General features: G+C 42.0%; 1 protein-coding gene across 2 annotated transcripts in view; it reads left to right on the forward strand.

Moving 5' to 3' along the window:
• LOC129708599 (synaptotagmin-6-like) overlaps positions 1-15,163 on the forward strand; it is a 232,261-nt gene extending 217,098 nt beyond the window's left edge. Inside the window, exons 5-7 of one of the 2 annotated variants that reach the window (XM_055654433.1) lie at positions 2,109-2,280; positions 5,524-5,653; positions 9,712-10,022. In XM_055654433.1, coding sequence (XP_055510408.1) covers positions 2,109-2,280; positions 5,524-5,653; positions 9,712-9,804 — 395 coding nt within the window. In that variant the 3' untranslated portion in view covers positions 9,805-10,022. Of the gene's footprint in view, positions 1-2,108; positions 2,281-5,523; positions 5,654-9,711; positions 10,023-12,113 lie in introns of those variants that run through there. The other variant, XM_055654434.1, reaches the window with a different exon arrangement.
• Positions 15,164-26,800: the final 11,637 nt, after the last annotated feature.

Below are 26,800 nucleotides of genomic sequence, written 5' to 3' on the forward strand. Positions count from 1 at the left end.
GGACTGGTTTCCAGAGAGGTAGTATGGACATTGTGGGCCAAATGGATTTGTGGGCTGGCAGCTCATTCACTCGGGCCTGGTGGGCTGGCAGCTCAATCATTCGGGCCTGGTGGGCTGGCAGCTCAGGCCTGGTGGGCTGGCAGCTCAGTCACTCACAGCTGGTGGGCTGGTGGGCTGGCAGCTCAGCCACTCATGGATGGTGGGCTGGCAGCCAACTCGCAGCTGGTGGGCTGGTAGCAGACTTGCTCACGGCTGACGGGCTGGCAGTTGACTCGCTCATTACTGGTGGGCTGGCATTTGACTCACTCGTGACTGGTGGGTTGGCAGTTGACTCACTCACGGCTGGTGGGCTCACACACACACACCCTCCATCACACACACACACACACCATCTCACACACACAGACACACACACTCCATCTCACACAACACACACACTCCATCACACACACCCTCCATCACACACACAGACACACACACTCCATCTCACACACACACACTCCATCTCACACACGCACCATCTCTCACACACACACTCACACCATCCATCACACACTCACACACAACATATATACGACAGTAAAACTCTTGAATCTATTCAAGCGGTCGAGCGCAGCCTCTCCCCTGAGCAGGACTTCTGGAATGAGTGTGACATTCAGTTCAAGCAGCACAGTGCAGACCAACCCTTTAATTCAGTTCAAGCAGCACAGTGCAGACTCACAATTGAGTTCTCTCATGGCGTAGACTCACAGTTCTGGACTCAACTCTAACTCCGTTTTCTGGGGTGACAGAATCACGTCCGGCCTCCGGGGCTTTATTCTTCAGCCCCTCCCCCCCCCCGGAAGGGGCGTTACCTTCATCATGGTGACTGACAGGCGAGAAGACCAATCTGCTGATCTCACGATTTTTAAACATTCATAACTTATTTATTATTTCACCGATCGGGAAAAAACTTGGGGCGGTTGGCGGAGAGGAGGACGGTGAGTAAGATGGTGAAAAATCTGCCTTTTGTTTAAATATATATTTACAACGTAGACGAGAGTGGTCAAGATGAGACTTTTAGTAGTAGTATAGATGGGTCAATCACGGGCAACTAGCTTAGATGGGGCATCTTATGATCAGCCATGATCATATTGAATGGCAGTTCTGGCTCGAAAGGCCACATGGCCTACTCCACCTATTTTCTATGTTTCTATGTTTTCCTATCACTTTAAACCCATGTCCTCGGTTTCTTGATTCCTCAACTCTGGGTAAAAGACTCTGCATATTTACCCTATTTATTCCCCTCATGATCTTATTCACCTCGACAAGATCAACCCTCAGAAGAGCCACAAGAAGATTACTCCTGTGTGATACATGCAATCAGCAGAGACTCACAGGGTTTATCATTGAGGGCCATATCTATCCAATTGCTCTCCTGAGCAATGTTACAAGATTCACAGTGCAGAGTTTTGCTTCCAGGAAGCATGGGGAAATGGACGGCACAGCGCTACAGTTGCTGCCTACAACGCCAGAGACCTGGCTTCGATCCTGACTATGGGTGCTGTCTGTACAAAGTTTGTATGTTCGCTCTGTGATCTCGTGGGTTTTCTCTGGGTGCTCCGGTTTCCTCCAATGCTTCAAAGACGTACAGGTTTGTAGGTTAATTGGGTTTCGTAAAAGTGTAATGTTGGCCCTAGTGTGTAGGATTGTGTTTGTGTACAGGGTGATGGCTGGTTTGCGTGGACTTGGTTGTCCAAAGGGCCTGTTTCCGTTCTGCATCTCTCAGGGTCTAAAGAGTGTAGAGTTCATCACATGCTTTGCTTTAGATTTCTGGAAAATAATCGGATTAACCTGAAAACTAGGAGTCAACAAGCTGACTCTGCTAATTCCTCTTAACACAGGAATACAATGTCCCTGTTGTGAAAGAACAAATGTGTCTAATAATGAAACTGTGGTTCTTCGCAATACCAAAATGAAAATAAAATTATTATCTTTGTACTGAGTTGCAGGAAGAATCAGCAATAGCGATTGGGTTCAATCAACAAATTTGATTGGGTTGTTTACAATCCATCTCCCTCCATCTATAATGCAGGCATCTTATATAAAATCTATGCTTTCTTTACTAGATCCATACGTTAAAGTTTCTTTGCTATGTGAAGGACGACGACTAAAAAAGAAGAAAACAACCATAAAGAAAAACACGTTAAATCCAACTTACAATGAGGCAATTATCTTCGACATACCTCCTGAGAACATGGACCAGGTCAGCTTGCTGATCTCAGTCATGGACTATGACCGGTGAGTATGTTTAGTTTTGTTTAGAGATACAACATGGAAACAGGCCCTTCTGCCTACCGAGTCTGCACCGACCAGAGACCCCTGCACATTAACTCTATGCTACACACACACACTAGGGACAATTTAAATTTATACCAAGAAAATTAACCTACAAATCTGTCCGTCTTTGGAGAGTGGGGGGAAACCAAAGATCTCGAAGAAAACCCGCGCAGCTCACAGGGAAACATAGAAACATAAAAAAATAGGTGCAGGAGTAAGCCTTTCGGCCTTTTGAGCCGGCACTGCCATTCAATATGATCATGGGTGATCGGCTAAAATCAGTGCCCCGTTCCTGGATTTTCCCCATATCCCTTGATTCCTTTAGCCCTAAGAACTGAATCTAACTCACTTGAAAACATCCAGTGAATTGGCCTCCACTGCCTTCTGTGGCACAGAATTCCACAGATTCACAACTCTCTGGGTGAAGAAGTTTTTCCTCATCTCAGTCCTAAATGGCCTACCCCTTATTCTTAAACTGTGACCAGGAGTTCTGGACTCCCCCAACATCGGGAATAATTTTCCTGTCCAATCCTTTAAGAATTTTATATGTTTCTATACAATCCCCTCTCATCCTAAATTCCAGTGAATACAAGCCCAGTCGACCCATTCGTTTATCAAGTGTCAGTCCCGCCATCCCGGGAATTAACCTGGTGAACCTATGCTGCACTCCCTCAATAGCAATAATGTCCTTCCTCAAAGTAGAAGATCAAAATTGCACACAATACTCCAGGTGTGGTCTCACCAGGGCCCTGTACAACTGCAGTAGAACCTCCTTGCTCCTAAACTCAAATCCTCGCACAATGAAGGCCAACATGCCATTAGCTTTCTTCACTGCCTGCTGTACATGCATGCTTACCCTCAGTGACTGATGTACAAGCACACCCAGGTCTCGTTGTACCTCCCCTTTTCCTAATCTGACACCATTCAGATAATAATCTGCTTTCCTGTTCTTGCCACCAAAGTGGATAACCTCACATTTATCCACATTATACTGCATCTGCCTTGCATCTGCCCACTCACCCAACCTAGCCAAGTCACCCTGCAGCCCCATAGCATCCTCATCGCAGCTCACACTGCCACCCAGCTTTGTGTCATACGCAAACTTGGAGATGTCACATTTAAATCCCTTGTCCCATTCGTTAATATGTATTGTAAATAACTGGGGTCCCAGCACCAAGCCTTGCGGCACCCCACTAGTCACTGCCTGCCATTCTGAAAAGGACCCGTTATTTCCTACTCTTTGCTTCCTGTCTGCCAACCAGTTCTCTATCCATGTCAATACCCTACCCCCAAAACCATGTGCACTAATTTTACACACTAATCTCATGTGTGGGACCTTGTCAAAGACTTTTTGAAAGTCAAGATACACCACATCCAGTGTTTCTCCCTTATCCATTCTACTTGTTACATCCTCAAACTCCAAACAGGCAGCTCCTGTGGTCAGTGTCGAACCCGGGTCTCTGTCACTGTAAGGCAGCAACTCTACCACTGTGCCATCATGCTGCCCTCAAATAATGGAGTAATGGAGCCTCCCCAGTGCTCGCTGATTCCACTGCAAAGAAATTCTGGGGTGATATCAAACTGAAAATCACTTACGTAAGCTCTTATTCTGTCATGTTTGGCACGAGAGGGACACTCTGGAGGAGAAGGATGAATCTTAGTTTGAATTATTATTTTACCGTGAAAGTAAGAATCACCACATGGGCAGTTGCATTACATTTATATCTTGCTAACTGTGCAATCAGCTCATCTCTTTTGTTGAAAACGCACCATGCATTCAAATAATTAAATAATAAATGTCGAGTTTTAAGATTATCACCTCTGGATCATTCCCCTTTCCATGCCCAAAATAGCACAGGGCCAAAAAGAGTAAAAACTTAAAGAACCAGATGAAAGAATGTGTGGTGGTAAATAATTCAATTCTTAGGGCACTGGAACTGGCTGGATGGATGTTGTCAAGTCAAGTCAAGTCAAGTTTATTCGTCACATATGCATACGAGATGTGCAGTGAAATGAAAAGTGGCAATGCTTGCGGATTGTGCAAAAAGACAAACAACAAAACAGAATGGAACAGAATCAGTAATTATATATTTGTGGGGGAAAAAAAGAAAAAACAGCAATTTAAAAAAGACACCACACACCAGTAAATTGGTACAGTAAAGTTAGTCCCTGGTGAGATAGAAGTTTACAGTCCTAATGGCCACTGGGAAGAAACTCCTCATCCTCTCTGTTTTCACAGCATGGCAATGGAGGCGTTTGCCTGACCGTAGCAACTGGAACAGTCTGTTGCTGGGGTGGAAGGAGTCCCCTATAATGTTGCTGGCTCTGGATCTGCACCTCCTGTTGTATAGTTCCTGCAGGGGGGCGAGTGTAGTTCCCATAGTGCATTCGGCCGAACGCACCACTCTCTGCAGAACCTTCTTGTCCTGGGCAGAGCAGTTCCAAACCAAATTGTGATGTTTCCGGACAAGATGCTTTCCACTGCCGCTGAGTAGAAGCACTGGAGGCTCCTCAGAGACACCCTGAATTTCCTCAATTGCCTGAGGTGGTAAATGTTATCAGGATTAAAACGTCTGCGAATTACAGAACCAGGACCACAGTTAAGCTACAACGAGGGAGCACATGTTGATGTATATTTAGACCCATGCTGTTTGCACCAGACCCATGCTGAACGCCCTTGTTTGACCATCTATTGTCCGTAACTGTTATTGTAACTACAACCTGCCAGAACTTCAACAGTATTGAAGATCATCCTTTGGAAACACGACAGATGGTCATCGCATTAGTAATGCTGACAGAATGTTACCAACCAAGTAAGGATAGTGGAAAATAGTAAAAATAAAACTATATGTTATAGCTAAATTCACAAAACATTCAAGAAAAGATCGAAAAGTTAATTGTTCAAAGAGCAATAAACATATTTGAAATAAATGTTATTATTGGGATGTGTTTGCTGGAGGCCAGAGACTGAGTATGTAAATATTACAAAGAAGTTGAATTTGAGTGAACCATTGTTCTTCCTACGTTATAACATTGGGAGACTGATTTCACATTGGGAAGCAAATGGAACATAATGCGCCAGATATGGCAAGCATTGCCTTTCAGCCGTGAGTTATCACTGTTCTATTCTTGCTATTGGGGATTATGGAAAATGTGTCCAGGGATATTTGTTAATGTGCGTTGTTTTCTCTTCACTTTGGTCAGCGTTGGACATAATGAGATCATTGGAGTTTGTCGTGTGGGCATCAACGCTGAAGGCCTGGGGAGGGACCACTGGAATGAGATGTTGGCTTACCCACGCAAACCAATTGCCCATTGGCACCCACTGGTGGAGGTAAATGAACATTAGGCTTCTTTGTAGTTCATGTATAATACATGAACGCCAATGATAGTTGGTGCTTCTGCAGTACCGTCACCATCCCTTAATGCAGCCTTACTGTTAAATACAAACTAATTGTAAATATTTATATGTTTATTGGTGATCCTAATGGTGGAATGCTAGTGAATTATATTGTCCTTTAAAAAGCACACCAGGCAAAAGGACTGATTCTGTGTAAGTTCCAAATCAGTGTAAGTCTGTTGGGTTTAATCCCCACATTCACCATCGAGACAGGAAGCTGGCTGTTAAACATGTTCCATTATATAGCTGTTTGCTTGATCTCTGCCAGTAACCTGCTGCAGTGTTGAAGGTAATGATTATTATTCTGTTCGTTCAGCTGTAATTCTTTCATATCTATTTCCATATCTTGAGGCTTCATATATGACCTGCCATCACTACCGAACAGGGGACATGATCCACTTCTCACCCTCTTTTAGTTTGCACATTGGCACCACATCATAAAAGCCCTTCTCTCCATTTTACTTGATATGTACTTGAGGTGTACTTTCATCTGGCACATGTAGCCTGTTGTACAAGGTGACTCATTTCCTACTAAGTTGATATTCTTCTCCGCTACCAATTCTCTTTATTCTTCTGACCTCAAAATTGTCAAGCTTCTCATCATCTGATTGATTCTTTTCAGTTGTGAAAAGCATGTACAGCACCTGTTACATTCTGCATCATCTTGTCTTCTTTCCTGACTATTTCAAACCATCATATTTTAGAATAATTAGGTCATTATCTATGTATAGGAAGAAACTGCAGATGCTGGTTTAAACCAAAGATAGACACAAAATGCTGAAGTAACAGTGGGACAGGCAGCATCTCTGGAGAGATGGAATGGGTGAAGATGCGAGTCATGACCCTTCTTCAGATTGAGACTCAGAGGAAAGGGAGTTTAGAAATATGGAAGGGTAAGGTGTGAAAATGACAGATCTAAGCGGGTGATAAGGACATTTAGAATTGTTCATTGTTAGCTGGGGCGATAGTGACAAAGCAGCATACAATCAGTAATATTTAATCAAGAGGAGAGTTGGAGAATGGGGGAGTGACAGAGAGAGAGGGAAAGCAAATGGGTAACGAGTGGATACAAACAGTAAAACTAATGAGGACAATAGTGAAGGTAGTAAGATGAGTAGGTTGGGGAGGGGCGGGATAGAGGAAATGCAGGGGTTACTTGAACTTAGAGAAATCAATATTCATACTGCTGTGTTGTAGGCTGCCCAAGAAATATGACGTGCTGTTCCTCCAATTGGCGTGGGGCCAACTCTGACAGTGGAGGAAGGAATTATCTATATTCCTCAATAAAGTTGGTTGTAGCAAATGTGAATTGCGAAAGACAATGCGACTCATTCTGCTGTAAAACACCACCTAATTTATATAGAAAGAAGTGGCTGAGTATGATTAGATATTCCATCTTAAGACAAATTCACACATGACATTGGTTGGGAGTGTCGAGTATCGCTTTTTGTGGACCTTGCAAAATTACATTGGATTCATTACATTCTACTCCCAGAAGGAAAATATAAATCTGATTCAGCATCGGAAGAACACATCAAATACTGCAATATAACATATTTCTGGGTTAAGTCTTCACTTAATTCCTTTCCAATGGATTCCTATATTTGATTACTTAAGAGACTCAAATGAAGGGAAGTAGCTGCCTTATTAATGGGAATAATCTAGGACAGAAACAGGAGAAACTTTTCCCATTCAAAATTGATTGTGAGATTATGGAATCCACTACTCAAGTTCATCATTAGAGAAGAGATCGTGTCAGCATTTAAGAATTGTTGTGGCAGGTTAAAGGAGATCAAAGAAAAGGGTGAGCCTATTCAAACTAATGTGATGGTAAAAATAATAACAGGATGTGGAACAGATGGGGGGGGGGGTGAGGTGGGGGGGGGGGGGGGGGGGGGGGGGGGGGGGGGGGGGGGGGGGGGGAGATTCTGGACACCAGATTCTGGATTCTGCATAATTCCCATGAAGCCTTCAGGCATTAATTGCAAAATTGGAAGTTAACTGTATTATTTTGATATACATTTGTGTTTCATTAGCAAAAGTAATCTTCTAAATGAATTAGAGTATTAATGCCTAATCGCTATTTGCAAAATATGAAATAATGAATCCATTTTATTTCTGTTAATCTGGCCATAATTAAACCAAATACAATGGTACTTTATTTTAAAATAGACATTAATTCCTTCAACACTGTGAAAAATGTTCACGGGTAAAAAAATACTCGTGATGAAAAAAATGGTTACTTTTTACCCGTACGAGCCTCTACGAGCCATCCATGAACTCCTACGGACCCGCAACAGTCATACTCCGAGTTCAAATCAGGGGAAAACGCAGGAGAACTCTTGAATTACCTTGTACAGTGGGACAGGCCCTTAAGTCGGATATTCAAGAGCCAAGAGTCAAGTGTGTTATATGACAATAAAACACTCTTGACTCTTGACTCTTGAATATCCAACTTAAGCAAGGGTCCACAGGACATTACCCGTGTGTAAGTTGGGAAGCGTCTGTATATACAGTTTGCTTTTGGATGGTGCAAATCCTGCTTCTATAAAGCCAATCTGAAATCAAATGTGATAAGCCATTAATTCAAGGTAACCGGACTTTTACCTGAATGAAGACATGTGACCTTGAGCCTTTTGGGACTGTTGTCTTTCTCTCAATGTTGTTTGGGCTCAAGTGTGACCTTGCCATCTTTAAGGAAACCCTGTGCCTGGCCTGCTAGCTATTGATTGTTGGGAGGCCACATGTCACACACGCACACGCACACGTGCGCACATACACACACGCATACATATAAACACACACATATACACCTGCACGCACTCATACATGTGCACACAGATGCATGTGTACCTGTGCATGTAAACAAACAGAGATGTGAATACACACACACACACACACACACGCACTGATGTACGTGTGTGCTTGATGCTTGGATTGAAGAGTGCTCTCCACTCTGGTACTTTGTGTGCTGGATAATCTGACCGATTCTTCTTTGGTTGCTACAGAATAAACACGTGCTTTGCATCAAAGTAAGCATACTAGACAAATTACTCTGAATAACCCATCTGTGGAATGCCGAGTTTATTCACAAACATCATACTACAACAAACACCTGATCGGAGAAATCATTGATGGAGCACAACTCCTGGATTCACAACATCTGACCTTTCACTTCCAGCTCCCTGTAGCAGGTCGAGCTTTGGAATTGACTCTCTTCTGAGAACTCCCCAAACCACCACCTGAGGGTTTCCTTGATGCTGCTGCTAAACGGGGAGGAGCACAATTGGTGGTACTTGTAACGAGTTGAGTACAAAGGGAAGACCAAGATCCTAATGCTAATCACGTTTGTTGACTCCCCACAGAAGATGGTGAAGGGAGGATTTAAACTGCAAGGTGGCTATTTCACATCCACCACCAGGAACCTAAATATTGTTAGTATTGATACTTTCTTAATCCATCCTTTGAACCTTATGAAAAAAGAGGTGGTAACCCCCAAATTTACTAAATCTGTATAATCCAGTAGTTTGTAAGCCAGTGCTCTGTGCATTGACATGAGGGCTATTTGGAGAGGGGTTCCTTCATAGAGAGGAATGTGACCACATCCAAATGCTCATTCAAACTATTTAGCCGTGGAAAATTGTGTTTGTTCTTCAGGAGCGATGAGAATCAGATAAATGAATTGCCACCTTCTGCCTGTTGCCACCCTTCCTTCCCATGTGTCTCCCATTCCTTCTGTTTACCCACCCGAGAGTCCTCTGCTTCCCTTCTTGTATGAAGTTACATTGGGCGGCACATTTGCACTGTTCTCTGACATTGGTTCCACCTCACATTCTCCTGAATGAATGCAGTAAATATTGTAGCAGCCTTTGCTGTGTGGATTGTTAGCGAGGTGCCGTGAGGCATTCCTTAATGGGGCGGGGGAATGGTAATGAGCGCAGGAATTGAGCAAGTGTATATCATGAGGCTTTTACTACTTCCCTTTGTCTTAGGCTGTGGGTGAAGGCACACTCTCAGGGGAAGGAAGCGGTTGTGAAGGGTATAGTGGGCCCTCCTGCCCATTGATGGTAAGTTGGAGGTGGTGATCAATACTGTCAAGGCAAGACGGGTGGAGTTAAGAAATATGGTGACGACAGTGACAGCCTTTGTGCATCAAGAGAATCCAGAGTGTTTTATTGTCATAAGTCTCAGATAGAACAATGAAATTCTTACTGGCAGCAGCACAGCAGAATATGTAAATATAGTACACTGGAAACAATATAATAAACGAGAGAATAAAAAAGTTCAGTGTATGTATGTATATGTACACATAGTCACATATATATAGATCATATATACATCATATATATATATATATATATACACACTCACACAAACAAACAATAAAAGTGCAATAATAACAACAATAGTTTATGTAGTTCAGAGCTGATTTGAGGTTGTAGTGTTTAATAGCCGAATGGCTGCAGGGAAGAAGCTGCTCCTGAACTTGGACATTACAGTTACCATGGCTACCATGGGAAAATTGTCCATGGTAATGTTAACCTGCGGGGCTCTGTGGAGGTGGCATCAGCTGCCAAACTGTCTCCTTCAACTCTGCTGGTCCCTTTCCTTCCCTGACCTCTCCTCTGTTCCAGAGAGCTCTTGCCCTCACCTGAAACACTTAGGGAGACTCCCTTCTTTACATCTTATCCTTTTGACACTTGCTTCCAAGATTTTAACGTTTTCTTTGCTCCTTTAAGCTTTTTGGTTACTCAAGTGCTGCGGCAGCTTCAGATTCTGCTAGTCAGTGTGGAGAATGCAGGGAAGTGCCCCTTGTTTCGTGAACAAATACACCCTCACAACAGTCAGCTGAGGCAGGTCTAGAATGGCCCCAGGGAGTGGAAGTCCCAGGCCCAAATAATTCTGACAGGAATCCCAGTGAAATAGAAACTACCACCTTAATTGAATGACAATGACCACTGGAAGGAAATTTGGGGACTATGTCCCTGGGATAACATCAGGAGATAAATATATGTTTATCTAATTTGTAGTTTTGGTCTCTTTAAGAGTTTCTAGAGGGCTGGGGGTGTGCGGGTGACAGCGATTGTGTTCTGCATTATTTGAGGTGCAGCAGTGGGAACATGTATCCCTTGTCTCATTGCCACAAGCATTCTGATGCTGACCCTTCACTCACGAACGGTGAGAGTTCAGAGGACATGGGCTCTCGCTGTCTACCTGACTGTGGTGTTTAGTGCCAGAGCGTTGAGTATCAATTTATGATGAATAAATACCACATAATGAAGACAGAAATGTTCTTGTTATTTGTTCATTATTGTCATGAAAATGTCTCATTTTGAATGACACCATTGTTTGTATTCAAATTGCTTGTCCATCAATGATTTGTAAAATATTGTGATCATTCCTCAAATTATGATTAATCCTTATTTATCCAGAGGCGACGCAGTTTGGAACATTAAATTCCTGAGCCATGTTTCTGATTCCATACATTTTCCTTTAGTTTAGTTTAGAGATACCGTGCGGAAACAGTCCCTTCGACCCACCGAATCCGTACCAACCAGCGATCCCTGCACATTAACATTATCCTACATACACTAGGGACAATTTACATTTATACCAAGCCAATTAACCTACAAATCTGTACGTCTTTGGAGTGTGGGTGGAAACCGAAGATCTCGGAGAAAACATGGAGAGAATGTACGAACTTCGTACAGACAGCACCCATAGTCAGGATCGAACCCAGGTCAGCTGGCACTGTAAGGCAGCAACTCTACCGCTGTGCCGCCATAACAAAACCCAATTCCCCTTCCATTACACCTCCATTACACTCCCTCAGGCATTTCATTGCTGAAGTCTCACACATATCATCAACTCCACCACAGAATGAGCTACTCCACGCACATCCTTCTAGTGCCACTCCCGTATTCTGCAGAATTAACTTTGACCTGCAGACTGCTGCCTTTGCCTTTAGTCTTCCTGATTTCCCATCACATCTTTAGCAAGCACTAGGCCACCAGCCCTCCAATAAAATACATGTCCTTAACTTTAAGTCTATTGGCTACTCATCTCTAACCCATGACTGACTTGCAGTTCCACATCCCACCTCCCAGTCTCACTTCATCTAATTGCTGCCTCTTATGCACTTACCTAATTTTGCTTCACCATCACATAAACCAGGCCTTCCTGTCTCTCATTGCTTCCTTGAAATGTTCATTTTCCTTTGAAATCAATATGTCTTTACTAACTTCTGTTAATCTCAGTCCTGTTTCAACATCCATTTTCCATTCATCTTTTAGATCTTGAATTGAGATAATTTTCACTGTTAAATTCCTTATATAAATGCCGTTTGTTGTTCCGCTCGAGTGTAACCTGAGGATTTTCTATCTTTTCTTTTCAGTGGCAAGGCCGTACTGCCAGCTTTGACAGCCAAAGCTCTTGTCCATCTCCTAAACCTCCGTCGACACCGTGAATTCCAGGGCAGGGAGATTCTGTGGATCCTTTGGTGTTCTGAACATAATGTAATGTTAGTAGTTCAGTCTCTTTCCTCACAGGGAAACTGCATTGTACTCAGCAAAATGACACTAGTTTCATGGAAATAAATTGCCCCTACTTGGATAGCAGGCAATTCCAAAATTTGGGGGGCTTTCAGAAGTTGTGTATGGAGGACACAAGGTTATCATAGTGGTGTAAATAAGGCAGAGGCTCAAGGGACACTGTGTTCTAAGCCAGAGAGAGAAATTTGAACCAAATGGTTGCAAATGGAAATTAAGCTCATCTGTATCAGCAACCAAAACTAATTCACAAATAAGAGTTAACTGCTGGCCTGATGATGCTGGCCTGTGTCAAAACTTGCATTAATGTTTTTTTTCTTGTTCTGCATCCATTGCAGTCTCTCAGTTCTAAAAGAGACCAAGCTAAAGGCTTATCACGAGATCAAAACTCAAAAATAGTTCAGCAACCTCAGGCTATCAAAATATTGGTCATGCCATTTAAGTTTTATTGTTTTTGCTTTCTGGAAAAGAAATCAGGATTTAAGTAATCACTGCACCTTAAGCAAAGACATGCTTGAAAGGTGATCTCCATGCAAAATGAAAGAAAGCAGAAAATACTCACTTTACTGGTATTGATGAAGAATTGGCCACCATTGAATAAGACTTGTCTGCATGGCCTGAAATTTGACACCGGGTAATTGAAGGATTTGTATGGTCCTCTTCATCTTTGCCTCCCCCTGTCTCTAAATAAGGTGGAAAGCCCTGCTGTGCATCATTCAATGGCATGAGACTGGTCAATAAGGAGGAATGTGTAGGATGGAACTGCAGATACTGGTTCAAACTGAAGATAGACACACAAAGCTGGAGTAACTCAGCAGGACAGGCAGCATCTCTGGAGAGAAGGAATGGGTGACATTTCGGGTCGAGACCTTTCTTCAGACTGAAACGTCACCCATTCCTTCTCTCCAGAGATGTTGCCTGCCCCACGGAGTTACTCCAGCATTTTGTGTCTGTCTTCAATGAGGAGGAATGCCTGGTAGCATTGACCGAGATCATGCCTTGAAACAGCTGAGTTTTAAGTCTTGTGGATAACCTGCCACCGGAAAACAGCATCAATGGGAAGTGTAAAGAGCAGGAGGAGGGGTATTGGTTTTGCATTTGTGTGCACTATTACGGTCTGATCAACCTAACTGTATTAAAAGTATTTTCCTTGTACTAATTAAGTACAACCAGCATTTGTAAAACCAGCTTAAACATGGTGAAGCTTCTTATATTTGCCCGAGAATTCATTGGTGTAAATTGGATCCTATTACATGCAGTAAGATGCAGTAAATTAGAATAGAAACCTAATCCTAAAATTGGCACTTTATACAAATTATTGGCAACCATGAATGAAGGCTTCTTGCCTATGGTGTACACAGCCTAAAGTTGTAGGTCAACTTGATCTATTTGATCTCATTGTTGTGCAGGTTGGGTTGATTGCATTAGTCGAAACAGGGTGGACCAGGTGAAGGTTGCAATCTCCCAGCCCATGAATGAAGTGTATTGTGATGTTTAATTGGGTTTTAATCTTTGGGCCTCGTCATCTTGAATTAATTAATGAGCCTTCAGTGAGTCTACACATTGTTACCACATTGATTCATAGAGTGGAAACAAGCCCTTTGGCCCATGCCGACCATTGAGTTTGCACTAGTTCTATGTTGTCCCATTTTCACATTCACTCCCTACACACTAGGGAAAATTTATAGAGGCCAATTAACCCACTAACCTGCACATCTTCGGGATGTGCGAGGAAGCTGGAACACCTGGAGGAAACCCATGTGGTCACAGGGAGAACATGCAAACTCCACACAGACATGTTGCAAGTTTGTCTCAGTTCATACATTTGGCAAGCAATTGCAGCTGTGCCCAGAGTCGTAAACGTAAGGTTAACTCAACTCTTTTTACTCAGAGGCCAATGGAATGGACCGAATGCAAATGTCTGCGTTATAATCAGAGAGTCACATCGCATGGAATTGTTACGCACTTAAGTACTGATCAGTGATATAAAATGCGGGGTTCACCAGAGTGAGCACATATTTCACAAAGCTCATTATTTTTATGTGCTAAGTAAAATAATTTAGTCTAAAGCTAGTTTATCAAAATTTGAGTGCCGATCGTATGGTTTTAAAGATTTGTTCATAGTTCTCTGTGTACACGATGGGGCTCGAGAGCAGAGTTAGCGACATGGAATGGTGTCATTTGACTGACCTGTGCTTCCCTGGTCTCTGAGAGGAACAGGTCACTCTAACTGAAGAGATGAGGCTTGACTCCAAAAGGGACAAGTCTCAGCTGAACTACAGTCGGAGAATCGGAAGCATCAAACTTCTGTCAGCGAGGTTCTCTTAAGGAATTTAGTTTGAAGATTAGCCTTGTCTCCACTCCCTCTTTCTGTGTCATTTCTGCCCTCACTCCCTTCTCCATCCAAACTATTTGCCCTGCCCCTCCCTGCCATCCATTCCCCGGTGACTTCCCTTGGCCTTTGATCATTTTTGCAAGTGTAAAATGCAATCTGTCACGTACAATGCTTCAGGCCTTGCTGCTGTGGGGCATTGCAGTAAACCAGTTCAGGTCCCCTTTCACAATATTGCTTCAATGTTCATTTGTGACCATTGAAGAGTTTCTAGGTCAGTATAGTCTATTCTCTGTCAAAAAATAAATCCCTCTCCTTGATAAACAATGGCCATGTTCAAAATATGTTTAAAGTAAATAATTAAACAGCTTTTCATCTTTACCTTTCAAAGCCTAATCATATTGACAACTAATCCATCTGAAACAAATACTAGGCATAAATATTGATTCCAGACTTGCACACATGTTCATTGTTAAATTTCCATGAGTACAAAGATTTTAAACAAGCTGCGTGGTTTGATTATGTCTTCCACTAATTCATTCATGTTCTAATTGTTGAAGTAAAGTGCACAATATCAATATTTTATGACTTAGCACAATCAATAATTTTAAAAAGGAAAATTGATACTAACGGTACCTTAAGCTTTCAAATATCCTACTGAGTGTTAATTGGACAAGTATTCCCATTGAGGATTCATCCTTATAATATTCAGAAGATATTTTTAAGATAGACCAAACTGTAAGGATGGCTAAGTTATCTCTTGCAGGATTAATTTATTAATTTTGTCAGATTTGGAAATTCTAAATTTACATTTTATCAACGGTAGAATGAAACTTGCCTTGTCTATTGCTTTTTTTCACACTGAGCTATCTTAAAATTGGTGCATGCTGCCACATGGATATTGCTTTCGTAATAGACTCTGAACAACCAAGTGGTCGATGTGAGGTGAATTGTACCAAAGGAAGTGGTGGCCATGAACTCGAATTTCAGTTACCGAGGGCAATGGGACGGAGCCAAAGAGAGAAAGCTTTAATAGTTTGTGATCTTTTGTGATTCTTCTACCAACCAAGCCCATCCTTTCAGAACCTAACATTCAAATACTTTTGCATTAATTGCTATTTCAACAAATGAAATTGAGAAATCCAAAATACTCTGAAGAGATTTGAGCATTTAGAATTTTACTACAAATTGCGTTGACTTGTGCTCTCATGTGTAAGTTCCACTGGGACTCAAATCTGTACCGTTATAAAGATGTACCCACTCTCCATCATTCAAATCATTTACAGATTGTTATTGCAAGAAAATACCATGATGAAAGTTAGTTTAGTTACTCACTGAACTGGCTAAACTAACAATGTAAGCATCAAGCTTCTGGTCTCTCGTTGGAATCCCCACCCACCTCTCCACACATCTTCTTTATGAGACGGTTCCCTTTGGATAATTGTCCACGTTCCTCCAATACATAGAATATTATGATGTTACAGTCAATCTCTACATTGTAATAATACAAGAAGTTTTGTCTATGTTTGGTTATGAATTTATGCCTAAGTGGAAAAGGTTAAAAAAAACTTGGAGGAACTTTACTTTTAGGACTTTATCAATGGCTTGAATGTTATGATTTGCTGGCTGGGGTTGTGGGTCACTTCACTTGGGCAACCTCTCTATATGATTAGTTCAGTACAAATGTGGGGTTACAGCTATACAGGAGGCAAATCTTATTTTTCAGCATTGTGATACAGGCATCGAGGAAGACACCCAGCGCTGTTAGCATGGATACAGTTAGCCCACTCTTCCTACAGGTGCTACTGCATGGAGAACAACATTCAGTCAGCTGTGTGAAAGGCATCCGAAGAGAGACACAAAATGCTGGAGAAACTCAGGCAGCAATCTCTGGAGAGAAGGAATGGGTGACATTTCGGGTCGAGACTGAAAGAAGAGTCTGAAGAAGGGTCTCGACCCAAAATGTCACCCACCCCTTCTCTCCAGAGATGCTGCCTGTCCTGTTGAGTTACTCCAGCATTTTGTGTCTATCGTCATTGTTAAATGACTCATTCTTCACAGGTCACCTTATTTGCCCATCTATGGTTCCTAGAGTAATTAGACTGGTAAAGATTATATCATCTCCATCACAACATTACTCTTTGTTCATTAAGATCCTGGGACAGTCCTTAATTAAAAGTATATTTCTTTGCACATCTGAAGCAAAATGACATGCTCTTAACGATTATAGGATATACAAATCGCAAATGAACACAATGGCAATAATGCACCTTTCTTTCTAGCTTTTCATCATAATTGTTAAAAGGTTTAATTTAATCAAGGGATCTGACTGGGAGGTAATGTGAAATGTCAATGGGACTTTAAATTCCCTTTATTTCATGAAACTTTAAAAAAAATTCCCATTGCATTTGCATCTTCAATGACTAAAACAGCATTGAGACAAGGAGATAGGTATATTTTGTATTAGAATAGATAGAAACAATATTAGGTGCGTTTTCACCATAATAATAATAAAGAGGAGATCCCACTAAAACACACAGTTGTTTCCTTGGCTGGGGAATGCGGAAAGGAAGGTCATGATCTCAGAATACTTTATCAATGGCTTGAATGTTATGATTTGGCGGATGGGGTTGTGGGTCACCACACTTGGGCAACCTCTCTATATGACTAGTTCAGTTGCACGGTTAGGATTGAGATGAGGAGAAGCGTTTAATAAAAGGGGAAAGATTTAATAGGATATTTAAAGGGGCAACTTTTTCCACACAGAGGGTGGTTGGTATATGGAGTGAGCTGCCAGAGGGGGTAGTTGAGGCACAACTATAGCAACATTTAAAAGACATTTGGACAGGTACATGGATAGTGTAATGTATTCATACATATTCATGTGTATGTTAATGAGTGGGTGTTCATGAGTTTGGACTGAATTCATTCATCCACTAGACCACACACAAATCTGTTGTATGGTGTATGTCTGAGAAAGGTTCCAAAGTTACAGTGCAAAGTTTACTTTTTCAAGGTAACAATATACTCATTGATTGTCTCATTCTGCTTCTGGTTTCTAGTGCCGGATTTATAGCTTTCTGCAATTTCCAGAGGCTTTGGTTTGAAGTGCTCCTCCAACTTCTTCATAATGTCATTTATGGGCACAAGGAGATTCATGAGTGTCCCGTACACTTCAGGACTGATCTCCGTCAGCAGAATCGCTTTCATGCATTCGCAAACGGCCTTATTTGTTTCAATCACTATCTCTCCTTCACCACTAATCTCCATTATATTGTTTGCTGTGAAAAACATGTTCGCTCTCTCCATATAGGAGCTGAACGGCCCTCTACTCTTGTCGGAAGTGCCAAGGTTTCCGATGTAGCCCGTGACACCACCATCGAGTTGTTCTCTTTTTTTTAAAGGTCCGTTCAAAAACCCTGAATTCCTGTCTGGTTTGGTGTAGCAATTCACCTAAAACTTAGCTGTACAAAGGCTATTCAGCTTGAGGAACACAACAAAAAAAACTCAGTCTAACATCCTATACAATCCCAAGGACGGCATCTTGCCACATAGACACAACATAGAGATAGCCTGACAAAACTCTCGATGATCTGTACAGCTGCTGTTTTAAACTACAGTCCCCTGCATAGAAGGATCTGTGGCCTATCATGTCCAGCTCGCAAACAACTGCGACACAGCTCTGTATTTGCTCTTTAAAATGTTAAACAATACTCCATGTTGCAAAACAGTCCTGCACTGTATTTAAAGGATGAGTTCACAAACTCTATCCCGTCCTCGTCGCCAATGTTGTTATATTCTCGATTGCAGAACTAGACTTACACACTGGTTGCCTGGATCAATAGAGAGAGATTTATTATCCAGCATTCCCTGTTCATATTGAACACCCACCCATTAAAGGGGATGTCCCACTTGGGCGACCTAATTGGCGAGTTTAGAAGAGTTTAGGAGAGTTTGAAAAAATGTCATGTTGAAGACCTCCTTCGACTATGTAGAAGACCTCCTTCAACCTCCTTTGACCATGTTGAAGACTAGCTTCAACTAGCTACGACTAACTTCAGGAAAATTGGACACCGAATATTGGAGAGTGAAGACGACCCCCTTCAATCTCCGACCTCCCTTTGACCTCCCTTCGACCTCCCTTCGATATGATGAAGACTATCTACGAATACCTCCAACTATCTTCGATTACCTTCGACTACCCTCGATAACATAGACTAACATGCCGACCTACTGCCACCTACTACGACTAAACCTACGAGTAAAAAAATATCGATTTTTTCCATTGCAACCTTTTTTTACTCGCGGGCATTTTTCAACATGTTGAAAAATACGCCGCAACCTAGCTGAGGCCTCGAGTACGCGGAGACCACTCTCGAGCATGAAGGAGAGTTACAAAGACCTCCTACGACCTCATGTCGACCATGCTGCGAGTATGAGTCAAGGGCAAACTCGCCAGAACTCGCGGATTAGGTCGCCCCCAAGTGGGACAGGCCCTTTAACATACACATGAATACGTATGAATACATTACAGATAGGAAAGGTTTACAGGGCCAAACACGGGCAGCTGGGATTAGTGTAGATGGGATACCTACTGCAGGTCGGCATGGTCAGGCTTGACTGAAGGATTTGTTTCTGTGCTGTATGACTATGACTATGATTCAGAGGGTGGTGAAGCTGTGGAATTCTCTCCAGCACGGCTGTGTGAAGGCCAAATCACTGCATGCTTTTGAGAAGGAGATAGACACCTGGACATAAAAGGATTCACGATCTATGCAGTGAGAGTGGAAATCTGGAATTGAGATAATGGGTCAGCCATGATTATATTGACTAGCAGATCATGGTCAGTGGATGGGATAGCTTATTCTTACATTATTTATGTTTTATAGTTCTATCACACTCAGCTCACAATAATTGTATTACTGTGCGGCACAGTGGCGCAGCGATAGTATTGCCACCTTACAACGCCAGAGAACTGGGTTCCATCCTGACTACGGGTGCTGTCTGTATGGAGTTTGCATGTTCTGCCTGTGACCGGATATTCCTCCGGGTGCTCCGTTTCCTCCCACATTTCAAAGACGTGCAGATTTGTAGGTTAATTGATTCTGTAATTTTCTCTAGTGTGTGGGATAGAACTAGTGTATGGGGATGGTTGGTCGGCATGGGCTCAATGAGCCAAAGGGCTTGTTTCCTTACTGTATCTTTAAACTGAACTAAACTAAACTAAATTAAACTAAGCTAAACTAAACTAATCAAGGTATGGAATTTTTAATGTGTAGGAAGGAACTGCAGATGCTTGTTTAAACCCAAGATGGACACAAAAAGCTGGAGCAACTCAGCGGGCAGCATCCCTGGAGAGAAGGAATGGGTGATGTTTCAGGTTGCAACCCTTCTTATGACCCATTCCTTCTCCCCAGAGATGCTGCCTGTCCCAATAAGTTACTCCAGCTTTTTGTGTCATCTATGGAATTTTTTATATTTACCGTGACACATTTTAGGCTTTTGTCATTAACCACGTTGATGCCCTTGAGTTTGTTGCCATTTAAAAAGTTGCCACGAAGATAGGATCCAAGGAGAGATAACTGAATGAATAGAAAATTGGTTTAATGGAAAGAAGTAGAGAGAGGCCTGTGAGTAGTGGTGTGCCTCAAGGTTCAGTGCTGGGCCCATTGCTGTTTGTCATCTATATCAATGGCTTGGATGAGAACGTACATGGCATGATAACAAGTTTGATGGCGCAAAGGCAGGTGGTATTGTAGATAGTAAAGTTGATGTTATCATTTGCAGCAGGATCTTAATCGGTTGGGCAGGTGAGTTGAGGAATAGTTAATGAAATTTAATACTGATAAATGGGAGATGTTGCATCTTGGGAAGTCTAACATGGGCAGGACCTACACAGTGAACGGTCGGGCTCTGATGGGTGTTGTAGAGCAGACGGACTGCAGATACTTTGTTCCTTGAAAGCGGTGATACATGTGGAAGGGGTGGTCCAAAAGGCTTGTGGCACATTGGCCTCCATCAGTCAGAGTATTGAGTATAGAAATTGGGAAGTCATGTTACAGTTATATAAGACATTGGTGAGGCAATGTTTTGAGTATTTGGTCGCCATGTTATGGGAATGATGGTGTCAAGCTGGAAAGGGTGATGATGTTGGCAGGACTTGATGGCCTGAGCAAGAAATAATTTGAGCAGGATTGGCTATTATTCTTTGGTTCGTAGGAGGATGAGAGATCATCATGAAGAGGTGTACAAAACCATGAGAGGAATAGATCAGGTAAATGCACAAAGTCTGTTACCGAGAGTAGGGGAATCGAGAAACAGAGGATATAGGTTTAAGGTGGGGGGGGGGGGGGGGGGGGGAGAAATTGGGGGTCATGTTTTTACACAAAGGGTGATGGGTGTATAGAATGAGTAGAGAGGAGGCAATTGAGGCAGCTGCATGGATAGGATAGATTTAAAGGCATATGGGCCAAACACAGGAATGTGGGACTAATGTTGATGCGGCATGTTGGTTGGCATGGGTAAGTGGGGCCAAGGGGCTTGTTTCCTCACTGTATGGCTCTCTGATTCTATGAAAAAGATAATGATTGGGTGGTATCTAGAGCTGCCTGACTACTTCACTGGCACTGCCTTTGTCATCAGTGGTGGAACTATTCCTTTATTCACCGAATCATGCAGCAGAGGACTTTCTGGGTCTTCTCTGCCTGTGCTTTCCCTTAGAAACTAACATCTAATTCGTCATAATTCCTAGCCTTTCATTCTCAAATTATTATTTATTTTTCTTTTGAACATTGAAATAAAATTATATTTTACCATCCTTTCAGTAAGTATATTCCAGCTTGTAGAAGCTCACTGGTAGGATTAAAGTAACATCCAATCCTGCTTTTTAAATCACACCTTTACATATGTTCCTTGCTTCTCTGCCATTGGAACCATCTTCTCCCCCAACTAAACCTCTCAGAATTTGAACACCCATATTAAATGTATTAGATGTACTCTATCTGTCCAATCTGACCAATCTGTCCAATGATTCCAGCAGCATCTGATATCAAACTCTCATTAATAGAATTAATAGCAAAATAACTTCAGATTCCACCAACTTTTTTTGAATAATATAGCTTTGTAGTTATAGAGAGATGCAGCACAGAAACGGGTCCTTCTGCCACTGTGTCAATACCCGACCATCAACCACACATTTGCAGTCTCATTTTTATTCTCCCCGCATTGTCACCAATTACCCACAGATTCCACCATTCATCTACACAGGGCGTTTTAAGGTGGCCAATGAACCTCCCAACCTGTCTGTCTTCAGAATGTGTGAGGAAACAGGAGAACCCACAGGGAACCATTTCTGGTCACAGCGAGAATGTACAAACTCTACACGGACAGCACCCAACGTCACGATTGAATCAAGTCTCTGCTGCAGTGAGGGAGTGACTCTACTATTCGCACCACCGTGCCGTCCTCAATTTTTATTAATGAATTTGTTCCATCTTGGTAAATAACCTCTACTCGGGCAAGGCCAGAGCTATTTGCACATCGGCCCTTACACCCTATTCAAGGTTTATCATAATGCCTTCACACCCGTTATGACAACTGTAAAGGATGTTCTAACACAAGTGCATCTATAATAAACATACGCCAGGTTGAGTTCAAAATGAGCAAAACTGTAACAAAGGGACGGAAAAACACAATGTACAGCTTGTATTAGTAACTGTGACATAGCTCGGACCAGAGGTCATAGCCTCGGAATTAAAGGATGTTCATTTAGAAAGGAGATAAGGAGGAATTTCTTTAGTCAGAGGGTGGAATTCATTGCCACAGAAGGGCGTGGAGGCCACGTCAATGGATATTTTTAGATGGGGGTGAGCCATGTCTCTGTGAAGCGGAACACAGAGTGGACCATCAGTAAAGCAACAATTAGTTTGGTTGTGGGGCAACTGCAGAGAATTCAGCAGTGCCCAAGGTCTAGTGTTGGGGGCCACAAAGATCTTGCAAGCAAAGGTCTTACACAAGAACAGGCAAAGGACCAGGAGATCATTGAAAAGGGAAGCGATGGTTAAAGATTGGGAATCAAGACAGGGATTAGGTCAAGGTTTGCCGTTGGATTGCAGCTGCATGCCATGCATTCCATAGGAGTAGGAGTGGACATTGGCCGAGCATTCATTGAGTCAGGGTCTCAACTGATAACAGAGATAGTAAGTGATTTTGAGATGAGGGTGCAGTGATTTCTCTCCAGAAGGGGTGGAGGAGCAGGTGGAAGCATGGTTGGAAAGTGATTAAGGGTTTGTGTAAGCTTCTTGCTGATCAACAACATGGTGGAAGTTGCTTAAAGAGAGGAATTAAATAATGGGCCTTTCAGTCTGTTATATGCATGGTGACTCCAAGAATTGCACCTCACAAGTAAGCTCATCTTCATACATGTAGAATTGAGAGGAACAGCACTATACTAGGGAACCAATGAGCCAAGTAATTAGTATCTTACTGCAAGTACACAGAAATTTCGCCAATGCTGGTTAATGCAGCAAATCTGCCATTTCATTTACATACTGGTACCCACCATTCACACATCACTGATACTTATGGCCCAGGTATTAATTGTAAGCTGGCTTCATTCATATGTAAATGCTCATAGGTTAATAAGATACCAGAACAAAATTAGGCTATTCAGCCCATTGAGTCTACTCCACCATTCAATCATGGTGATCTATTTCACCCTCTGAGCCCCATTCTTCTGCCTTCTCCCTATATCTCTTGACAACCTTATTAATCAAGAATCTGTCAATCTCTGACTTAAAACTACCCAATGACTTGGCCGCCACAAACATCTGTGGCCAAGAATTCCATAAATGCACCACCTCTGTGTAAAGATAGTCCTCCTCATCTACTTTCTAACGTATGTTATTTTAGTCTAAGGTTGTGCCTGGACTCTCCCACTATTGGAAACATTCACCCCACATCCACTCTATCCAGGCATTTCACTATTTGGTAAGTTTCAATGAGGTTCCCGCATTCTCCAGGTGCAGTACAGGCCCAGAACCGTCGAACATTCATCATACATTAGCCCAATCATCCTAGGATCATTCTCATAAACCTCCCCTGGACCTTCTCCAACATCAGCACATCCCTCCTACCTTAACTTTAATAAAAGAAACTGAACACAATCAAGCTGACTTATGGTTTAGGCAAAGCTCAATTAAAGCCAAGCAGATTTATTACATGTACTAGTTGATCATCTATTCATTTTTAACAAAGGAAAACTTTTAATAAAGGAAAAAAAGATAATTCAGTGAATATATTCAATTATTTTGCCAAGAACATTTTTATTTATTTATTAATATTTATTTAAATTCCTTGTATGAACCGTAGAAATGGCAAATTAAAATATAGTGACTAAAAGAAAACAAATTGTTTTGAATGAATAACGTGAGCTTGTGGTCAAACTTTCCAATCACTGCCACCCAACAATTGAAACTTATCTGGAGATGTTTTTAAACCAGGACTGATTTTGAATGGGCTAGTACAAAATACAAGATGAATAACGTGCAAGGAGAAAGGCCTGAGTTACTTTATTTCAATGCTTACCCACAATAGTAGACAAGGTTTATGCCGAAGGAAGAGAGCCCAGATTTGCGCTCGCCATTTCCAGATGCACAGTAAGCAATGGGTTTAAAGAGGGAAAGGTTGGAGTTCCAAGCAGGGAAGGCCTTGACTTTCTTTGTAGTGCTTGTAGGAGTGATTTGGCAGGTTTTTCATAAAAAGGCAACATTTAAAGCTGTCAGATCCCAGTGAATAATTAGTCAAGGTTCAGGAACTGCATCCTGATTTACATTTTATTAAGGCCCCACACTGCATTGGTAAGATGCCTCTCACTGCCTTGGTAAGATGCCTCTCACTGCCCTGGTAAGATGCCTCTCACTGCCCTGGTAAGGCCTGTGGGTTAAATAGACCATAATTGAACTCAAAAAGTCACTATTCAACATTATTAAGGCCAAACTCAACATCAGACTCATGGTAGCAAGTTATAATGAGTTGCAAATCTTAAGGTTGCTGTAATAAATGAGAACAGATGTATAAGTAGTGTAAGAAATATGCGCATTAATATCTTCATTGTTTTTGGATTAATTCATATTAGAAGCTGAGATTCTTTCACTATACATATCACTGTAATCACTTTCAAAATACTTCCAAACGTATATCTTTAAAAATAGATTGGGTAAATTAGTTAAGTTGGTCTGCATCACATATTCTCACTCATGTAGTAGCCTTCTTTAGCTTTCCCTGATTTCCAATTAGATGTTATACTTGATTGGAAGCTGCAGTGTACTGTACAATTCTGCTTCCAGTGTTATTCCAGACATTGCTCTTGAGAATTCACCCGTTGCTTTCACTAAATATGTTCCTGTTAAGTAATAAAGGTCATTCTATTGGTATCTGGTCCACAGAAATGTCTCTATGATGTAATCGCAGAATGATTGCGTTTGTGAATGAATCTCTCCCAATCTGGATACCCGGGAGATTAAATAGAAGAGTGACAAGTGTTTTCCAAACTGTAAATTGTGCACTGTTTTTATTGCTGTTTTGATCTGCCATTTAAACAAGCATTTCTGTTGTTGATTTAGTTCTAGAATAGTGTAACGTTATTGCATTCTCATCTCTGAACTACTTGGCTTGTGTGAATCTTGTGTGCTGACACTTTTAGAAGCCAATCCATTTATTGCCATTTATGAAAGAAATTGAGAATTTTGTACTAAAGCAACGATTGTATTTGTAATATGAATGTTTTGGTCTGTATTTTAAATAAAATGAATACAAGTGTTTGTTCTTCAATTGCATCTTCCTAATCAGCGTTGGCTGTTTTCTTCAAACCATTTAAAAGGGAATTATGTAAATGGTTTCAACAAAGATGATTACAGGGAAAGAATAGAAAATGGGACTCATTGAAATAAAGAAGCTGATCTGGCTTCAATAGACCAAATGATTGTTTAGCGTTAATTCCTTAACTTAAAATGCATACTATGTGTTCACTTGGATTTACTAAGTACTTTACGAAGGAACCCTTACAGGCACTGACAGTGACATGGGTTTAAACGAGTTATCTGAAACACAATACCTCTGACTGTGATGAATATCTCAGGTCTTTATAGACAATAGACAATAGGTGCAGGAGTAGGCCATTCGGCCCTTCGAGCCAGCACCGTCATTCAATGTGATCATGGCTGATCATCCCAATCAGTACCCCGTTCCTGCCTTCTCCCCATATCCGCTGACTCCGCTATCTTTAAGAGCCCTATCTAGGTCTCTCTTGAAAGTATCCAGGCCTCCACCGACCTCTGAGGCAGAGAATTCCACAGACTCACAATGTGTGAAAAAAAGTGCTTTCTCGTCTCCGTTCTAAATGGCTTACCCCTTATTCTTAAACTGTGGCCCCTGGTTCCGGACTCCCCCAACATCGGGAACATGTTTCCTGCCTCTAGCGTGTCCAAACCCTTAACAATCATATATGTTTCAATAAGATCCCCTCTCATCCTTCTAAACTCCAGAGTGTACAAGCCCAGCCACTCCATTCTCTCAGCATATGACAGTCCCGCCATCCCGGGAATTAACCTTGTAAACCTACGCTGCACTCCTTCAATAGCAAGAATGTCCTTCCTCAAATTTGGGGACCAATACTGCACACAATACTCCAGGTGTGGTCTCACTAGGGCCCTGTACAACTGCAGAAGGACCTCTTTGCTCCTCTACTCGACTACTCTTGTTATAAATGCCAACATGCCATTCGCTTTCTTCACTGCCTGCTGTACCTGCATGCTTACTTTCCATAGACTGATGAACAAGGACCCCCAGATCCCGTTGTACTTCCGCTTTTCCCAACTTGACGCCATTTAGATAGTAATCTGCCTTCCTGTTTTTGATACCAAAGTGGATAACCTCACATTTATCCACATCATCTGCCATGCATCTGCCCACTCCCACAACCTGTCCAAATCACCCTGCATTCTCATAGCATTCATTACAGCTTTATCATAAATTATGTGCGCTAACCTTCAAAGACAAATTTTGATTTGCAGCCCTCCAACTTGGGGTCAATAATTCAACGATCAAGGCTTAACATGGAAGCATCATTCATCCTTTCACGGCAAGGACTGTGATCTCTGTCAGCACGTTCCTACAGCACTGTGGTGTTGAATGTGCAAGAAC

This window comes from Leucoraja erinacea, chromosome 24 (genome assembly GCF_028641065.1).
Source record: "Leucoraja erinacea ecotype New England chromosome 24, Leri_hhj_1, whole genome shotgun sequence".
Classification (NCBI taxonomy): domain Eukaryota; kingdom Metazoa; phylum Chordata; class Chondrichthyes; order Rajiformes; family Rajidae; genus Leucoraja; species Leucoraja erinaceus.